This window comes from Rhinopithecus bieti, unplaced genomic scaffold, assembly GCF_001698545.2.
Source record: "Rhinopithecus bieti isolate Rb0 unplaced genomic scaffold, ASM169854v2 scaffold_46482, whole genome shotgun sequence".
Lineage (NCBI taxonomy): Eukaryota > Metazoa > Chordata > Mammalia > Primates > Cercopithecidae > Rhinopithecus > Rhinopithecus bieti.
This window is the reverse complement of record NW_016818769.1, coordinates 95,655-114,774: the sequence shown is the minus strand read 5'-3', so window position 1 is coordinate 114,774 and position 19,120 is coordinate 95,655. Positions and strand designations below refer to the sequence as shown.

Here is a 19,120-nt window from a genome sequence, read left to right as displayed (position 1 = left end):
CAGTGAGCCAAGATCACACACTGCATTCCAGCCTGGGTGACAGAGTGAGACCCTGTCTCAAAAAAAATAAAAATAAAAATAAAATTAATTTCTTTTATCTGTCTTTTCTACATTCTCTGCCATGAACATAACACTTACTCAAAAAATAAGCTAATTTTTAAAAGATAGTATTCTGGTATCATTTCTAGCAAAGAATAGAATGACATACCCTAAATTACCCACATGAGAATTTTTAAATGTATCCACCTAGCTTTATTCTTTTTTTTTCTCCTTCCTTTTTTCAAGATGGACCTCACTCTGTGGCCCAGGCTGGAGTGCAGTGGCACAATCTTGGCTCACTGCAACCTTCCAGGTTCAAGCAATTCTCCTGCCTCAGCCTGCTGAGTAGCTGGGACTACAGGCACACGCCACCAAGCCCGGCTAATTTTTGTATTTTTAGTAAGGATGGGGTTTCACCATGTTGGCCAGGCTAGTCTTGAACTCCTGACCAAGTGATCTACCCACCTCAGCCTCCCAAAGTGCTGGGATTACAGGTATTAGCCACCATGCCCAACCCACCGAGCTTTATTCTGACTTACATGCCCAAATGTTAACAGTAACTGGGTTATGAAAATTAGGACTGAACTTTTTTACCCACTAACCGGTCAAGGAATCAAAAAACAGTCAGCTAAGAATTGTCCATTTGATTCCTCCCCAGCGTGGACCATCTCTAGTCACTGCCTCCAACCTATATCCAAAGCAAGATTGCTTTCAACAGATTAGTCTTCTTTCATTGTGAATAAATGTGTTAAAATTGTAAAACCCTTCATTCATGTAATACCTTATATAAATACATCCAATTCCATCCTAGACTGAACAGAAAGCTGATGATTAAAACACGTCTCAACTGAGTGTACCAGCGTACGTATGTCCACAGCTCGGTAGCCACTAAAACCACGATGCAGAGCAGACAAAGAAGTACCTTAAAACAGAGAAGCAGAAATCAGCCACCAAAAACACTCAGGGCAGCTAAAAAGAACTGGACTCAAATGCACAAAATCATTTCTACAATTTTGAGGCTTGTTCATCAATAAGGCATGAGTGACCTAGTACAGGTTCTTAATATAATTATGGTGGAGTTTGGAAAGTATTTTAAAAAGGAAACTTAATGACGTTGCCCTTGCCCTCATCCCATCTTACCATTAACACATTATATGGATCCACTCCAAAGGAATCTTCAAATCGCCACTTCCATGTTTCAAAATCATGAAACTTAAAATTAATTAAAATATCACTTAGTGCATCATCCAAGGCACCTGGTTTCCAGTCTTCTCCACTGAGAAACTTCTGTATTTCTAACAACGTTTCTCTTTTAAGGATAATCTCGGCATCATAATGCATATCGCCTTTGTTTTCATCAGGCTAAATTAAATTTACCAAAAAACAAACAATAGAGAATTTTATTACTACTTGGTGAACCATTTTAAGACAAAAGCCAATCTGGAACTAAATATTAGTTTGCAGTATTTCATATGTATAATAGCCTGGGCGAGGTGGCTCACACCTATAATCCTAGTGCTTTGACAGGCCAAGGTGGGAGGACAGCTTGAAGCCAGGACTTCAAGACCAGCCTGGGCAACAAAGCGAGACCCCATCTCTACAAAAAATTCTAACAATTAGCTGTGTGCAGTGGTGTGCACCTGGCTCCTGCCTACTAGGGAGGCTGAGGTAGAAGATTGTCTGTGCCCCGGATTCAAGGCTACAGTAAGCTATAAGCACACCACTGCATTCCAGCCTGGGAGACAGAGTAAGACCCTGTCTCTTAAAAACAATAATAATAATATCCACCTATCTTCACAGGCCAACATGAAAACCAAAGATAATACAGGTGAAAAACATTTAAAAATTCTAGAACTCTGTGGAAAAAAAGATACTGTAAATTTCACTAAAATACACTTGATTCTTGCTATTCATAGTAGTTATCATCTATAAAGTCACCTCAAGCACCGATTAGCAAGTACTGAACCATTACTCCTACGATAAATACAGGGTTTGGTTCGTACAAACCTCTGTCATAACATTTTATCAATTGATCAATACATAACCTTGTTTTATGTGTGTTTCTGTACATTCCTGTTTAAAGACACCTTATTTAATATACATATAGTTCATTCATTAACATTGAATACATGGACACCTGTCGTATACCTTACGCTTGACTGAAGCCTCTCTAATACACACCTTTTCTCTGTAAGTACATCATGGCCTTCTTGCACTTAGAAACACTAGACCTCAGCTCAGCACTACATCAGAGGGCTGTTTTAAACAACGAAATCATGCTGTTTAATGATTGGTCTCAAAATAAATAAAAATAATCACCACTCTCCCCTCAAAAAAGCATGAAAAAATATACCACTAAATAGATGCCCCCCAAAAAAACACTTGTTTGCAGTACGAGAGCTGAAACAAGACAACAGTTTTGGCTGCCTTGTTCCATCTCAGCTGGGAATGCACGCAACAGGCAACCCGAATTTTTTGCCACTCTTCACAGTGTCCCAGAGTAACCACAAAACACCTCGATTATTGACTTTGGGGTTACACAGACTTAATGAGGTCGATTCATAAATACGGAACCTGTGAAGAATGAGGATCAACTGTGCATCTTTATTTTATGATTCACTGCATGACTTTTCGTTTGCTGACAGTTTTCAGATAGCCTAAAATCTGTATTAGTGCAAACAAGAAAAATAAGGATTTCAAAGAGCAACAAAATAATGGGTTTCCATCAAATACATATTTATAACTACCTTTGTAAGTGTGAGTTCAGCTTAGCAAAATCACTGTAAACAAATTTTGTATTAATTAGCAAGTTGATACAAATAAAATTCCTTTTTCTTTTACAAACAGTAAATACACGGCGGGGCATGGTGGCTCATGCCTGTAATCCCAGCATTTTGGGAGGCCAAGGCATGCGGATCACTTGAGGTCAGGAGTTTGAGACCAGCCTGGCCGACGTGGTCAAATACTGTCTCTAGTACAAATACAAAAATATTAGCCAGACGTGGTGGCATGCGCCTGTAATCCCAGCTACTCGGGAGGCTGAGGCTGGAAAATAGCTTGAACCCAGGAGGCAGAGGTTGCAGTGAGCCGAGATCACACCACTGCACTCCAGCCTGGGTGACAGAGTGAGACTCCATCTCAAAAAATACATATATAAAAAAGTAAATACGAAAAGAAAAGAAAAAAACAAATGCCACATATTATCACAAATCATCAGTAAGCATTTTTAAAAGCCATCATTAATATTAACATGTTTTAAAAATCAGAAACTAGGCCAGGCGCAGTGGCTCATGCCTGTAATCCCAGCACTTTGGAAGGCCGAGGCAGGCGGATCACGAGGTCAGGAGATGGAGACCATCCTGGCTAACAAGGTGAAACCCCCTCTCTACTAAAAAAAATACAAAAAATTAGCCAGGCGTGGTGGCGGGCTCTTGTAATCCTAGCTACTCAGGAGGCTGAGGCAGGAGAACGGCATGAAACCCAGGAGGTGGAGCTTGCAGTGAGCCAAGATTGTGCCACTGCACTCCAGCCTGGGCAACAGAGCAAGACTCCGTCTCAAAAAAAAAAAAAAAAAAAATCAGAAACTAAGTATTTTCAAGCATTTCCATCTTAGGTATTTTTGTTTCCATCTGTTTCCTTATCCAGGTTCTGTTCCACCCTGTACACAGCTGTTTAAGACTCAAATTACAGAGTATACATTTGAGAAAGCATCGGCTTCTACAATTCCAGAATAAGGCAGCATTGTTATTCATCCAACACTCCCTTTTCTTTTGGTCACTTCTTACTGTACCAGGAAGATGGAGCATATGGCAAGTTTTGCCAGCCTACACTGTGCTGATGCAAGGGCCTTTCATTTTCGGGGCTCTGCCTGTGACCACTTCTGGTAGGTAGGGCTAACGGCCAGATCAAGACCAAAGGCTGGTCTCTGACTCTCTAATCAATTCTGGTGGCATACACAATAGGGAAAAAAAAGTCTATGGGCTTTTAAATGAGCTTTCTAAATGTTATAAGTTACTAAATTACACGTTTTCTTGATGTTTTCACTTTGGTAAGTGAATTAAAACTAAATTAATGCATTAAGTCTGGGAAGTTTTCACTTCCCAAAGTGAAAACAGTGACTTCTTAAAAATAGAAATTTTGGCTGGGTGCAGTGGCTCACATCTATAATCCCAGCACTTTGGGAGGTCAAGGCAAGCGGATCACCTGAGGTCAAGAGTTCAAGACCAGCCTGGCCAACATGGCAAAACCTCATCTCTACTAAAAATACAAAAATTAGCCAGGCATGGTGGCAGGTGCCTGTAATCCAGCTAGTCAGGAGGCTGAGTCAGGGAGAATTGTTTGAACCTGGGAGGCAGAGGTTGCAGTGAGCCAAGATTGCACCACAGCACTCCAGCCTGGACAACAGAGCGAGACTCTGTCTCAAAAAAAAAGGAAATTTTAACAATAATTATAAACAATATGTCTATAAAGCAGCACTCACCACAGTAAGCAACAAGGAGAAAAACTACATAAAATACATTTTCTTTTCTCAGCATATACTGAGAGAAAACAAGGAGTAGGGTCAGGACAGAATTATCACCCCACCTCCTCACCTCCATTAACTGGTGGAGCAGAGCACAGAGCTGAGTAAGTAAATCCATACAAACTAAAGGAGAAAGAGCGGTCTGCACTGCTCATCTTCCACCAGACCACTGCAAAGGAGTACAGTAGTGCCTTTAATCCTGTATGAATAGCTTCTGGTTAAAGAGTCAGTCAGGTGGTCTCTGTTAAAAAGCATCATGATGCTTTCACTTCTTTGTATTATTTGAAATTAATGAATAAAAATATCCACTATTCTGATTAGTATCACACCATCAAATACTCACAAGTCCAAGCTTTCCAGCTTCAATTAAAATCTTATTTAAGTATCTCCTAAAAACAGGATTGCTTTGACTTTCATAGTCTTCCCTCTTTTTCTTTTCGCACTCATCAATCTGTAACCATAAAATCATTCAACATTAGAGTCAAAGCATAATGTAAGGGTTAAGTTTCTAGCCTAGTGCTGCCATTGAAATCAAGGTAAGGAGCTAGTTGTTTTGATCAAGCTTGCATTTTATCAGCTATAATACATTACAGTGCAGAGCTGGCCTGCCTCCCCATGTTCTCTTTGCAAAGGGCAAGTAGGCAACAAACAAGGAGCCCAGATCCAGTACTTAGCCCTAACCTGGCAGTTTTTCTGCTGACTTTCAACAACTTTAAAGCTAAAGATCATGAGTCCAGGAGGCAGAGATCCACAAGCAGAGCATCTGGACCAATCTGCCTCTTTCTAATTCCAAAGCAACAATTTAACAAGCGAAAGAAGGAAGGAAGGGCAGGAGGGAAGAGCAGAATAAATACACAGAGACAAAGGGACACAGAAACAGAGACAAGATGAAGCCAGAAGATGAAATGAAAGACACAACAGAATATTTCTTCACTGTGCATATGGCTTTTGGCCTTTCATTCATGATTTCATCAGCAATTAATCATCCCATGCTGTATGGAATGCTCAGGAAGGCAGGAACGGCAGCTTCTCCAGGGTACCATCCACATGGCAGATCTTCAGCACACAATTCTACACCGGAGGAGACTTCCTACAAACTTAGCTCTGCCACCACCAACCCAGGAGGCAAGTCGCTGAGGGTAGTGCATATTTTTCAAACATTAAAATAACTTTGTGATCATCAACTTGTATTTTTTAACCGAGTGTGGACCACGAGTTCAGCACTGAAATGCACGCCAGTGGACAAACACGACAATAACTGAGCAGCACACCGACTTAAAATAAGAAGCACACAGAGCAGAGGAGGACACAGAAGGACGCAGCAGTTTCCTTTGCTCTCAGGCAAGGTTTGTAAAACGGGTTTATTTTCTAAACCTTAAAGAAACAACTTAGGAAAAAAAAAAAGAAAGGATTCGAGACTCCATTTTACCAATCATGTTTCTTACAACGTTTAAACCAGTCATAAACAATGGAATAAAAAAATTCTGTGAAAAGGTATTTCTGCATTTTTGCTGTGCAACCAAACTTTTGTGTAGCTCACTATACAGTAATAATACACAAAGTGAAGCAATTTTTTTTCCTTTTCTTTTTCTTGTGGCTTCCTCAAATCATGGGAGTGAAGCAAATTTTATACAAGCGCATTTTCTCAAGCACTCAGGTGAGACAATATTCGCATTTAGTAAGAATCACAAGCAAGTGGGTATAGACCTTATTGGGCTCTACATGGATCTCAATGAACAAACTCTCCCAGTCTCTCAAGCTGGGACTCATTCACTCTTTAGCAATTCCCTATCCCTTAACACCGCCCCCCTTCCCTACGCCACCAACATTTACCTATTCTACCTCATAAAAGTTTAATACCTGCCTCTTATCTTCAACCAATCACTGCCTCATTTCAGACCTTCAGCATTGCTGGAGTTCTGTAGCCTCCCACTGATCTCACTGACAAACACCCCCCTTCCCTCACCCCCACCCCCCATCTCCATTCCAGGGCTTACCTCCTTACCTCCACACTGCTACCAGTTCACCCTGCCTACACAGCCAACTGAGGGTGGCTCCCACACCAAATAACGACTCCATTCACATCCCTTGACTTATTTTTGTGTAAACTCTTCTTTAGCTACATTTTTTAAGATGACTGGATAAATGAAGGAATGAATACTATTACACACTAAACTATAATAATCCTTAAGAGTAACTCTTATGCTTAGAAGCTGGTAATAGACACATTTCTTCATTTGCTACATTTGAGAGTTTACTATGCCTCAGCACTGTGGTAGGTGATAGAGAATTAAGATGAATGAAATGTATTCCTTGCACCAAGAAGTCTGCAGTCTGGTAAAAAAATACTTACAACACAGAGATGTCAATGTTATTATAGGAAAATACAAGGTACTATTAGAAAAACCAAAGCTACAATAGCTAATGAGAAACCAAGGTTAGAGTATCCAAAGAAAAATTTGACCTATAAAAATCATAGGGTACACGGAAACACTAGAAACACAAATATATCAGCAGAGAGCGATTTAACATAATATAAAAATATAAAATGTATGAATGAAAAAAACTAACCTTATAAGTTAAAGAATCAAGTTTGTGATAACATTCTGATATTTCATCAGCATATGACAAGTCAGGACTGACATCCTTTTCCCCTGAAATACCATATTTTGCCTAAAACAGAGTATAGGAACATTTTATTTCTTTATAGTTTAGTTAGAAAAACAGCCTTTGGGTAATGAAGACTAAGATTCTGACTTCATCATTTCATGACTCTGCATGTTATATTCTTAAATTATACTGAACCACAAAAAAAGTTTCAAATGTACACATTAAGAACTAAAATCATATTATTTTGCTACTTCAAGGGCTTTACATTCAAATTCAATACCAGCTAGGTTTGAAATAATTTTAGATTAACAGTGTCAGGAAAATATTCTGCATAATTATGCTAATCATGGATCCATGACCCTCATAGCTCTGTGAAAAACAACAGAGCTAGACTATTTCCATCATGGGACTGAGAAGGTCTTACACACACATGCACATATTTTTTAATACCTGCGATTTTCTCATTGTTCCTGAAGCAGCGTCATAGTTAAGCATGTCTGTGGGGTCTATCCAGTCATCATCATGAGCATAACCAGCTACCAGCAACAGACATTCACAAAGGAGCCAAGAACACAGCATCCTGTATAAGGCAAAAACAATTTTTAATATATATAACAAAATAGAATTATTTTTTAAATAAATTGGGTTTTGGGTTTTATTATTATTATTATTTTAGAGACAGGGTCTTGCTCCGTTGCCCAGGCAGGAGTGCAGTGATACAATCATAGCTAACTGCATCCTCCAACTCCTGGGCTCAAGGGATCCTCCTGGCTAGCTGGGACTACAGGTGTGTGCCACCACAGCTGGCTAATTTTTTTTTAATTTTTAGTAGAAACAGGGTCTGTGTTATCCAGGCTGGTCTCAAACCCCTGGCCTCAAGTGATCCTCCCACCCTGCTAGGATTATAGGCATGAGCCATTGTACCCAGCCAGATTGTTTTGTAATGAAAATACTTCCTTCTAGAGTTAACACTTTCTGAATAGTAACTAAGGAAGAAGGTACATTAATAATAAATTGGTGTTCATATATAAAAAACATGCATGTATGCATAATATGCTCACTGAAATAAGAAAACAGGTATTTTTCCATATGGCCCAGCAATTCCATTCCTAGGTATATACTCAAGAGAAATGAAAATGTATGTCCACACAAAAATTTGTACATGAATGTTTATAGCCACATTTTTCATAACAGCCAAAAGGTGGGAAAAACCCAAATTTCCATCAACAGGGCCAGGTGTGGTGGCTCACGCCTGTCTTCCCAGCACTTTGGGCGGGTGGATTGCTTGAGCTAAGGAGCTCAAGACCAGGCTAGGCAACGAAAAAAATAACCAGAAAATTAGCCAGGTGTGGTAGTGCAAGCCTGTGGTCCCAGCCTCTTGGGAGGCTGAGGTGGGTGGATCACTTGAGCCTGGGAGGCAGAGGTTGCAGTGAGCCAAGATCACACCACTGCGCCCTAACCTGGGTGACAGAGTGGGACCCCGTCACAGAAACAACAACAAACAAATTTCCATCAACTGATAAATAAATGAAACATGATACAGCCATGCAACAGAATATTATACAGCCATAAAAAGGGATGAAGTACTGACACCATGCTACAACATAGATGAACCTTGAAAATGTTACGTTATATGAAAGAAACCAGATATGAAAGACCACACATCATATAAGTACATATATATGAAATGTCCAGAATAGGCAAGGCTATTAAGACAGAAAGTAGATTAACAGGTGGTTAAGGCTACAAGTTTGGGAGTATAATAGCTAAAGGGTACAGGGTTTCCTTTTGAGGTGATGAAAAATGTTCTAAAATTGTGATAATGGTTGCAAATACATGCAAGTATACCTAAAACCACTGAATTGTACACTTTTTTTGTTTTTTTTTTTTTGAGACAGGGTCTCCCAGGCTGGAGTGAAGTGGCACAATCCCAGCTTACTGCAGCCTCGACCTCCCAAACTCAAGTGATCTGCCCACCTCAGCCTCCTGAGTAGCTGGGACTACAAGCTTGCACCACCACACCTGGCTAATTTTTTCTAATTAATTAACTTTTTTGTAGAGATATGGTCTCAGTATATTGCCCAGAGTGGTCTCAAACTCCTGGGCTCAAGCTATCCTTCCACCTCAGCCTCCCAAAGTGCTGAGATTACAGGCATGAGCCACTGCGCCTGGTGGAACTGGACACTTTAAATGGTGGATTATATAGTATGATTTATAGCTCAATAAAGTCAATTTAAAAACTGGTATTTTAACGAACCTCCTCGTGTTTTTTGGAGTTTTGTTTTGTTTTGTTTTTTTGAGATGGAATTTCGCTCTTCTTGCCCAGGCTGGCGTGCAATGGCACAATCTTGGCTCATCGCAACTTCCGCCTCCCAGGTTCAAGTGATTCTCCTGCTTCAGCCTCCTGAGTAGCTGGAATGCCCAGCTAATTTTGAATTTTTAGTAGAGATGGGGTTTCTCCATGTTGGTCAGACTAGTCTCAAACTCCCGACCTCAGGTGATCTTGGCCTCCCAAAGTGCTAGGATTACAGCGTGACCCATCACACCTGACCCCCTCTGTGTTTTTTTTCATTTTAACAAATGATAAATAAGAAAAGTGGGAAATTGCCAGGTACGGTGCCTCACGCTTGTAATCCCAGCACTGTGGGAGGCCAGGGTGGACGGATCACTTGAGGCCAGGAGTTCGAGAGCAGCCTGGCCAACATGGTGAAACCCCGTCTCTATTAAAAATACAAAAACTTAGCTGGGCATGGTGGTGTGTACCTGTAATCCCAGCTACTTGGGAGGCTGAGGTGGGAGAATCGTTTAAACCCAGGAGGCAGAGGTTGCAGTGAGCTGAGATCACACCACTGCACTCCAGCCTGGGTGACAGAGTGAGACTCCACCTTAAAAAAAAAAAAAAAAGAAAGGTGGGAAATTACGATTCAAATGAAGTGACTAAACTTCAAGACCATTCAGAGAAAATAACCTGCCTTATCTAAGCCCCTGCATAAATAGTCAAATAATTTAAACATTTAGTAACTCTTCTATGTAGCTATTTAATCAATATTAAATAAAATTAAAAATTCAGTTCCTCATTCCCCCTAGCTACATTTCAAGCACTCAGTAGCCACGTATAGGTAGTCGCTACCATATTGGACAGGGTGGATACAGAACATTTGGCCACTTTTACCATCGAAGAAAGTTCTGTTGGGTGGCCTATCTCATATCTACCACATACAAGAATCAGGCAAGAGAACCCCAAGATGACAAAGCCCTGGGCCCTGTCCATAAACAGCTTACAGTCTAGTTGTACAATAAAAATAACTCCAGGCTAAATTAAATACTCCTGTTCCCCATGTGCCTTGTATATTCTTCTGGCATTGGAAGCAATGAAATTAGCCATTTATCGGTCTGTCTCTTCCATTAGCTCAATGGCTCTCAACCTTGGCTCCTTATTAGAATCACCCAAGGAGCTTCTAAAACTCCCAATGTTTTGGCCATATCCCAAAACAATTAAATCACAATCTCTGGGATTAGGACCCAGGCACTGGAATTTTTTTAAGCCCCCCCAAATGATTCTTATGTGTAGCCAAGATAGAAAACCACTGTTAAAGAGTGAACTTCTCTAGGGAAAGGTAATATCTTACCTAACTCTGAAGTCACCTTCCCACTCGCATCTCCATCTTGTCCCTCTATCTCCCCAACCTCAACACCCAGCCCGGTGGTTGGCACGTGAAAGACATTCAGTAAATGTTTGTTAAGCAGCAAATGCAAATAAAGCCATAGCAAGGACTCAAGGATTTTAGAGGTTCAAAGGATAAAGAAAGCACATCTGGCCAGGCACAGCGGCTCACGCCTGTGATCCCAGCACTTTGGGAGGCCAAAGCGGGTGGATCACCTGAGATGGGGAGTTCAAGATCATCCTGACCAACAATGGAGAAGCCCCACCTCTACTAAAAATACAAAATTAGCTGGGAGTGGTGGTGCATGCCTGTAATCCCAGCTATTTGGGAGGCTGAGGCAGGAGAATTGCTTGAACCCGGGAGGCGGAAGTTGCGGTGAGCAAAGATCGCGCCATTGCACTCCAGCCTGGGTAACAACAGCAAAACTCCATCTCAAAAAAGAAAAAAAGGCCGGGCGCGGTGGCTCAAGCCTGTAATCCCAGCACTTTGGGAGGCCGAGACAGGCGGATCACAAGCTCAGGAAATCGAGACCATCCTGGCGAACACGGTGAAACCCCGTCTCTACTAAAAAAATACAAAAAACTAGCCGGGCGAGGTGGCGGGCGCCTGTAGTCCCAGCTACTCAGGAGGCTGAGGCAGGAGAATGGCGTAAACCCGGGAGGCGGAGCTTGCAGTGAGCTGAGACCCGGCCACTGCACTCCAGCCTGGGCGACAGAGCGAGACGCCATCTCAAAAAAAAAAAAAAACAAAACAAAAAAGAAAAAAAAAAAGAATGCACATCAACTAGAGAAAGTGGAAAGACTGCACAGGAATGAGAATCTGAAGTAGGGGTAACATGTTAAGTGCTCAAGATGGGACAGGCAGAGATAGAGGGCAAAGTGTATGCTTCAGCAATTGCAACTGGGAGGATGGATACAGTGAGAGGTAGAGGTGGGTGGGTGGTGATGACACTGCTGAGGAAAAAAGCTTATGACTAACTTCACCTGCTGTAACTCTTAGGAGGGATGGGAGCCAAAGCTGGGAGCAGTGGATCACACCTGTAATCCCAGCACTTTGGGAAGCTGAGGTGGGCGGATCACTTGAGGTCAGGAGTTCGAGACCAGCTTGGCCAACATGGTGAAACCCCATCTCTGCTAAAAATACAAAAATCAGCCGGGCGTGGTGGCGGGCACCTATAATCTCAGCTACTCAGAGGCAGTTGAATCACTTGAGCCTGGAAGGCAGAGGTTGAAGTGACCCAAGATCACGCCACTGCACTCCAGCCTGGGTGACAGAGCAAGACTCCACCTCAAAAAAGAGAGGGATGTGAGCCACACCGCAGGAAGATAAAACTAGTACAGGCCAGGCGCGGTATCTCACACCTGTAATCCCGGCACTTTGGGAGGCCAAGGCAGGTGAATCACGAGGTCAGGAGTTCAAGACTAGCCTGGCCAACATGGTGAAACCCTGCCGCTACTAAAACTACAAAAAAAAAAAAAAAAATTAGCCAGGCATGGTGGCATGCACCTGTAAATCCCAGCTACTTGGGAGGCTGAGGCAGGAGAATCGCTTGAACCTGGTTGGGGGATGGAGGTTGCAGTGAGCCGAGATTGTGCCACTTCACTCCAGCCTGGGGGAAAGCATAAAACTCGGTCTCTAAAAGAAAAAAAAAACAACAACAAAAAAGTAAAAAACTAGCAGTAAGCGCGAAGAGGAGGAAAACCTGGATTCATTATCCAACAAAGAGGCTGAAGCAGAAGAAAGATGTGGTACTCGGCCTAAAAGAGTGCTGGCAACAAAACCAGGAAGGACACACGTGGCACAGTCTGAAGATCAATTCTACAGACCTCGGCCTACCCGCAACAAAAACAGTGATGTTAATTTTAAATAGAAATTCAGAATGAGAATATGGTTGTGGAAGGAGTTCAGCATTAATTTGTTCAACATTTACCAAATACCTACTGCATACTGGGCACTGTCCCTGTGTGTGTGTGTGTGTGTGTGTGTGTGTCGGAGGTTTTCCTGCTCCTCGCGCTTAGTGCTGACTATATGTCTCAGCCTCTCTTTGTGAAGTATGGCCGCATAATAGTAAAGTTCTAGCCAATGCAATGGGTAGAAGGGATACACACCACATCCAGGTCTGGCCCATGAAAACCTCCCAACTGCCTTCTTCCAACCTGGGAATGCCCAGGACACTGAGCCCTGGAGGAGGACAGCCAAACTATGCAGGTGCCTGGGCCCACCTGGAAGGCCAACCACTAAGTGGGAATATAGCTTTTCACTTTCATGTGAGCAAAAATTAATTTCCTTTATGGCATATCCTGAGATATATGGGTTTATTTCTTATAACATCTCTTGCTACTCTAATACAGAAATACACTACAGAAATTGCTGAAAATTTGGATGTAGGTAAGGACAAGTGAAGATTTGGTACAATTTCTAGGTTTGTGGCCAGGCCAACTGGGAGAAGAGAAAAGACTGAGGAAGACAGCAAGTTCTGAAAGATCAAGAGTTTTGTTTGGATATAGTAAATCTGAGGCGTCCACTGATGTCCAAGTAGAGATTGTAAATATGCAGGATGAAGCTAAGGAGAGCAGTGGGACTGCATTTGAAAGCCCTCAGGATGTAGACGGGGTTTAAAAGAGATGGACTGGGTAAGATCACCAGAAGATCTATTACGAGGACAAAAGACTGAGTCCAGGGCAAGCCAACATTCGGGAATCAGAAAGAAGGGGAGGAACCAGCAAGAGATACTTCTAATGAGTGCTATGAGGCAGGAAGAAAACCAAGAGAGGCTGGAATTCCAGAAGCCAACTGAAGAAAGGAGGAGGGAACAGACAAATAAGTCGAATGCTGCTAAGAGGTCAGGCGATCAGAGGGCAGGAAACTGACCCCTGGATTTGGCACAGCAGCTTTAACAGAGAAAGCCTAGCGGGAACAGTTAAAGGAATCATTCAGGTGGAGGTTTCGGATCAAAGTGACACAGTAACTCTACAGTGGTACCCCCCTCTTCGGTTTTGCTTTCTGAGGTTTCAGTTACCCACAGTCAACTGCAGTCTGAAAATATTAAATGGAAAATTTCAGAAGTAAACAGTTCCTAAGTTTTCAATGATGCGCAGCTCCGGATAGTGTGAGGAACTCTCTTGCTGTCCTATTCCATCCCACCTGGGACGATGTCCACACTGTAGGTGTCACACTCCAGTCATTTAGTATCCATCTGGGTTATCAGATCGACTGCTGTGGTATCTCAGTGTGTGTGTTCAAGGAATCTTTACTTAATAATGGTCCTAAAGAACAGCAGTGACAATGCTGGCAATTCAGATATGTCAAAGAAAAGCTATAAAGTGCTTCCTTTAAGTGAAAAAGTGAAAGTTCTCAACTTAATAAAGAAAAAAAAAGGGCTGGGCGCAATGGCTCATGCCTGTAATCCCAGCACTTTGGGAGGCTGAGACCAGCAGATCACTTGAGCCCAGGAGTTTGAGACCAGTATGGCAAACACAGCCTGTCTCTACTAAAAATACAAAAATTAGCCAGGCACGGTGGTACGCACCTGTAGTCCTGGCTACTTGGGAGGCTGAGGCAGGAGAATTGCTTAAACCCAGGAGGCAGAGGTCGCAGTGAGCCAAGATTACGCCACTGCACTCCAGCCAGGGCAACAGAGCGACACTCCATCTCAAAAAATAAATAAATAGGCCAAGCGCAATGGCTCATGCCTATAATCCCAGCACTTTGGGAGGCCGAGGTGGGCGGATCACCTGAGATCGGGAGTTCAAGACCAGCCTGACCAACATGGAGAAACCCTGTCTCTACAAAAAAAGACAAAATTAGCCGAGCGTGGTGGCACATGCCTGTAATCCCAGTTACTCGGGAGGCTGAGGCAGGAAAATCACTTGAATCCAGGAGGCAGAGGTTGTGGTGAGCCGAGATCGCGCCATTGCACTCCAGCCTGGGCAACAAGAGTGAAACATTGTCTTAAAATAAATAAATAAATAAAAATATGCAAATTAGCCGGTATGGTGGCACACACCTGTAATGCCAGCTACTTGACAGGCTGAGACAGGAAAATCGCTTGAACCTGGGAGACAGAGGTTGCGGTGAGCTGAGAACGCACCACTGTACTCCAGCCTGGGTGACAGAGTGAGACTCCGTCTCAAAAGAAAAAAAAAAAATTAAAGAAAAAAGAAAGAAAGAAAAAAAAAAACTCCTATGATGAAGTTGCTAAGATCTATGTTAAGAACAAAACTTGTATCCATGAAATTGTACAGGAGGAGAAAGAAATTCATGCTAGTTTTGCTGTCGCACCTCAAAGTGAAAAAATTCCAGCCACAGTACATAACTGTTATTATTGTGTATTGTTATAATTTTTCTCTTATCAGTTATTACTGTTAATCTCTTACTGTGTCTAACTAATAAATTAAACTTTAGCAGAGGTATAGACGTATAGGAAATAACATAGAATATATATAAGGTTCAGTACTATCTGAAGTTTCAGGCATCTACTGGGGTCTTAGAATGTATCCCCCAAGAGTAAAGGGGGGACTCTGTACTCCAACACACTTCCCCAACTCCTACTTCTGGCCAACATGGAGTAACAGGGACCAGATTTACCCTCCTGCCTGAACAACCAAAGCTCTTCACAAAATATATAGAACGATAGTTTCTGGCCGGTTGTGGCGACTCACGCCTGTAATTCCAGCACTTTGGGAAGCCAAGGCAGGAGGATCACTTGAGCCCAGGAGTTTGACACCAGCCTGGGCAACTTAGGGAGATTCCATCTCTACAAAACTTAAAACAAAATTTAGCTGGGTGTGGTGGTGCACATCTATATTCCCAGCTACTTGGAGAGGCTGAGGTGAGAGGATCACTTGAGCTAGGGAGGTTGAAGTTGCAATGAGCCGTGATCATGCCACTGCTCTCCAGCACGGGTGACAGAGCAAGACCTTGACTCAATTAAAAAAAAAAAAAAAACCCACTAAAATCGCTGTTATGCTCTGGAGATACTTAGAAATACTGAATAACTGTATACTGTATTGGAAAAAATTAAGAGTTCAGCTAAGGAAGAAAGCCATGGAAGAAGCAAATACCAGAGAGGAGAGTGAAGGCTAATCGGGGCAATAGAGGGCAAGCCAAAAAATGCAATGGGCAAAAACCAGAGGGGCTTAATTTCAAGAAAGAGGTATCAAGCATATTCAATACTTCAGAGAAGTGGAGAGGAATAAAGTCTAGAAAAAAGCCATTAGACTGGTTAATTAGTTGGCCATTTACGACCTTTCAGAGAATGACAGTGAGAAGCCTAACTCTCTAAGTGGTTAAGAAGTAGGTGACAAAGGGAGTGTGTAAACTGGAGACAGGCTCCAAGATGGGAGTGCATGAAATCAAGGTTACAGGAAGGGTTCTTCATAGGCAATGAGGTTATGCACTCCATAAATAGAAATGAATGAAGAGGGATGAAGACAAAATTTCTAAAGTAAAAAGAGAAGCTGACAGATTTCATATTATAATATGATATCAAGTAGACAGAGAAATTACTAAGAGTAATTTGCATTTCTAACACTATATGTGAGGAGGTTAAGATGGGGGAAATGGAGATTTGAAGCAGAAAAAAAGTACTACAGGAGGCATTATACAAAGGGAAGTGAATGAAAAGCCTGTCAAGCAGTTGAGAGTTTTTTTTTCTTTTTCATAGAGACAGGGTCTCGCTATGTTGCCCAGGCTGGTCCCGAACTCCTGAACTCAAAAGATCCCCCCCGCCCCCCGTCTTGTCTTCCCAAAGTGCTGGGATTACAGGTGAGCCACCGTGCCAGCCAGGCAGCTGAGTTTTGACTGTGACATCCACAAAGTCATACTATTGGCAACTATGTTACTTTCTCCAATAATAACCAGCAGTTCCATAGATTTCTCCAGGGATAGAGATTAGCAATGTAGAAATGATGGAAGACCACAGGGTAAGACAGAATAGAAGAATCACCTAGAAATTCAAGCTCTCCTGCCAGATCCCCATGGTCACTGACTGAAGGCTAGAACTCCTTGAGAAATCCTAAAACGAATCTCACACTTCCTCCAAAGCTGCATCTAAACCTGCTGGAGAGCTTGTTAAAAAAAAGGGGGGGGGGGGATTTTGATTCAGTAAATCTGAGGTAGGTCTGAGATTCTCCACTTCTAACAAGCTCCTGGTGATGCTGCAGACTACACTCTTGAGTATTGAGTAGCAAAAGTGTTAATCAAAAGTAACCATCCTAGCTGGTTTTGTTTAATGGTAGCACCTATGTCATTCCAGTACTTGTCAGGGGATATTTCTCTCTCTCTCCCGCAGTCCCTACTAGTTTTACCATTTCTCTCCTGTCTCAGACTTCGGTACTAGTAATTTTTAAATTATAATATATATAATAGTAGCTAAAGGCCGGGCACGGTGGGTCACGCCTGTAATCCCAGCACCTGGGGAGGCCAAGGCTGGAGGATCACCTGAGGTTGGGAGTTCCGGCCCAGCCTGACCAATATGGAGAAACCCCGTCTCTACTAAAAACAAAAGTAGCAGGGCGTGGTAGCGCATGCCTGTAATCCCAGCTACTCGGGAGGCTGGGGCAGGAGAATCGCTTGAACCCGGGGAGTGCAGGTTGCGGTGAGCCGAGACCGCGCCACTGCACTCCAGCCTGGGCAACAAGAGCAAAACTCCGTCTGAAAAAAAAAAAAAAAAAAGCAAATATTTTGTTACTATGTGCCAAGCACTGTTACGTTAATTTAATCCTCACAAAACTACTGGAAGTAGTACTCTTATCCTCACTTATCTTCATTTTACAGATCACACAAAGTAACTTGCCCAAGACCACTAGGCTAGTAAGTGGTAGAACCCAGACTGGCTCTACCTAAACTGCCTCTCCAGGGCAAAAGTACTAACAGGCTCTCAGGGGCTTCTCTGAGAGGATAGGGTCTTAGAGTAGAGAGGACCTGTTAGAACGAAGAGTTATATATTTTACTATATAAAACATATACAGTAAGTTATAGTAGCTACTAGACCAGGAAACACAGATCTCCGTGCAGACGGCCAGCCAGTGAGTACAAATGGGCACAAAAGAAAGTATTTGGTTTTAACGAATACACATGAGTAATGGGAAAGGCAAGACTAAACTTGGATTAGTAGAGTCAAATCCTGTATTAGGCTAGAAGTCCCAGGGCATAAGTCGGGAGGTTGCAACTTAGTTCGTGTGATTCTGTAGTTTCTTGGAACCACGGCTCTCAAACTTGCCAATCTGCATTTTGAACAATTTCCCAGATGACGATAAAGCTAGTCTGGGAAGAGCACTTCATAATCACTATCATAAAGAAAACCTGAATTGTTTTTCACCACCTAGTTATAAACCTACAGCTTATGGTGTCTCCAACTTTTTACACTCAAATCAGATTTGAAGTCAAGCGCGATGGCTCATGCCTGTAATCCCAGCACTTTGGGAGGCCAAGATGGGAAGATCCCTTGAGCCCAGGAGTTAGAGACAAGCCTGGGCAACACAAGGAGACCCCTTCTCTACAAATAAAATTTACAAATTAGCCGGGCGTGGTGGCGCGCACCTGTGGTCCCCAGCTATTCAGGCGGCTGAGGCAGGAGAATCGCTGGAACCCGGGAGGCTGAGGTCGCAATGAGCGGAGAGAGCGCCACTGCACTCCAGCCTGGGTGACACAGCAAGACTCCGTCTCAAAAAAAAAAAAAAATCGATTTGGAGGTTGTTTTGTGTCCTTTTTTGTTGTTGTTAACTGTGTTAATTCACAAATTTGAAGTTTTAGAAAATTAACTACAACTAAATCCGAGCTATTCTGTTGACAGTATTTATTCAAATTATGCTTAAAGTTTTCAGAGATAACCAAAGCTAACATAATTCAACCTGCGCCCTGGTCTCGCTTTGCATTCGCTGTGCCTTCTCCGTAGGCCGCTCTCTGGGCCCAGCACCTCCCCGGAATGCGCACAACCACAGCGGACAGGCAGCCGCCGGCGCGGGAGCCGAGGGAGGAGCCCGGGGCACCCACAGGCCGGAGCCGACGCTGCGCAGCGAGCACGGTTCCCGCCCAGGGTCGCGCCTGCGGCCTCCCCGGCGTCCGCGCCGCGAGTCTGCAGTACCCGCCGGGGCGTAACGCCCCGCCCCACCCGCCGCACAACACACCCAACTGCACGGACTCACGTCCGGGATCCCCTGCCGGCCTCTCGAGGAAGACACCTGCCCAGGCCGGCCGCAGAAAACGTCGCCCAGCTTGCCGCCGCCCAGCGTTTCAGCGTGCTTCCTGGGCCTCCTCATCGACTTGCTCGGCTGGCGGCTGC

At 43.1% G+C, this 19,120-nt stretch overlaps 1 protein-coding gene across 1 annotated transcript in view; it reads right to left on the bottom strand.

The window, feature by feature from the left end:
• The window catches only part of CLCC1 (chloride channel CLIC like 1), a 33,497-nt gene extending 14,377 nt beyond the window's left edge, over nt 1-19,120 (bottom strand). Inside the window, exons 1-6 of the mRNA XM_017857453.1 lie at nt 18,984-19,120; nt 7,622-7,751; nt 7,133-7,234; nt 4,905-5,012; nt 1,180-1,401; nt 816-961 (exon numbers count right to left, since the gene is read on the bottom strand). Coding sequence (XP_017712942.1) covers nt 816-961; nt 1,180-1,401; nt 4,905-5,012; nt 7,133-7,234; nt 7,622-7,750 — 707 coding nt within the window. The 5' untranslated portion in view covers nt 7,751; nt 18,984-19,120. The remainder of the gene's footprint in view (nt 1-815; nt 962-1,179; nt 1,402-4,904; nt 5,013-7,132; nt 7,235-7,621; nt 7,752-18,983) is intronic.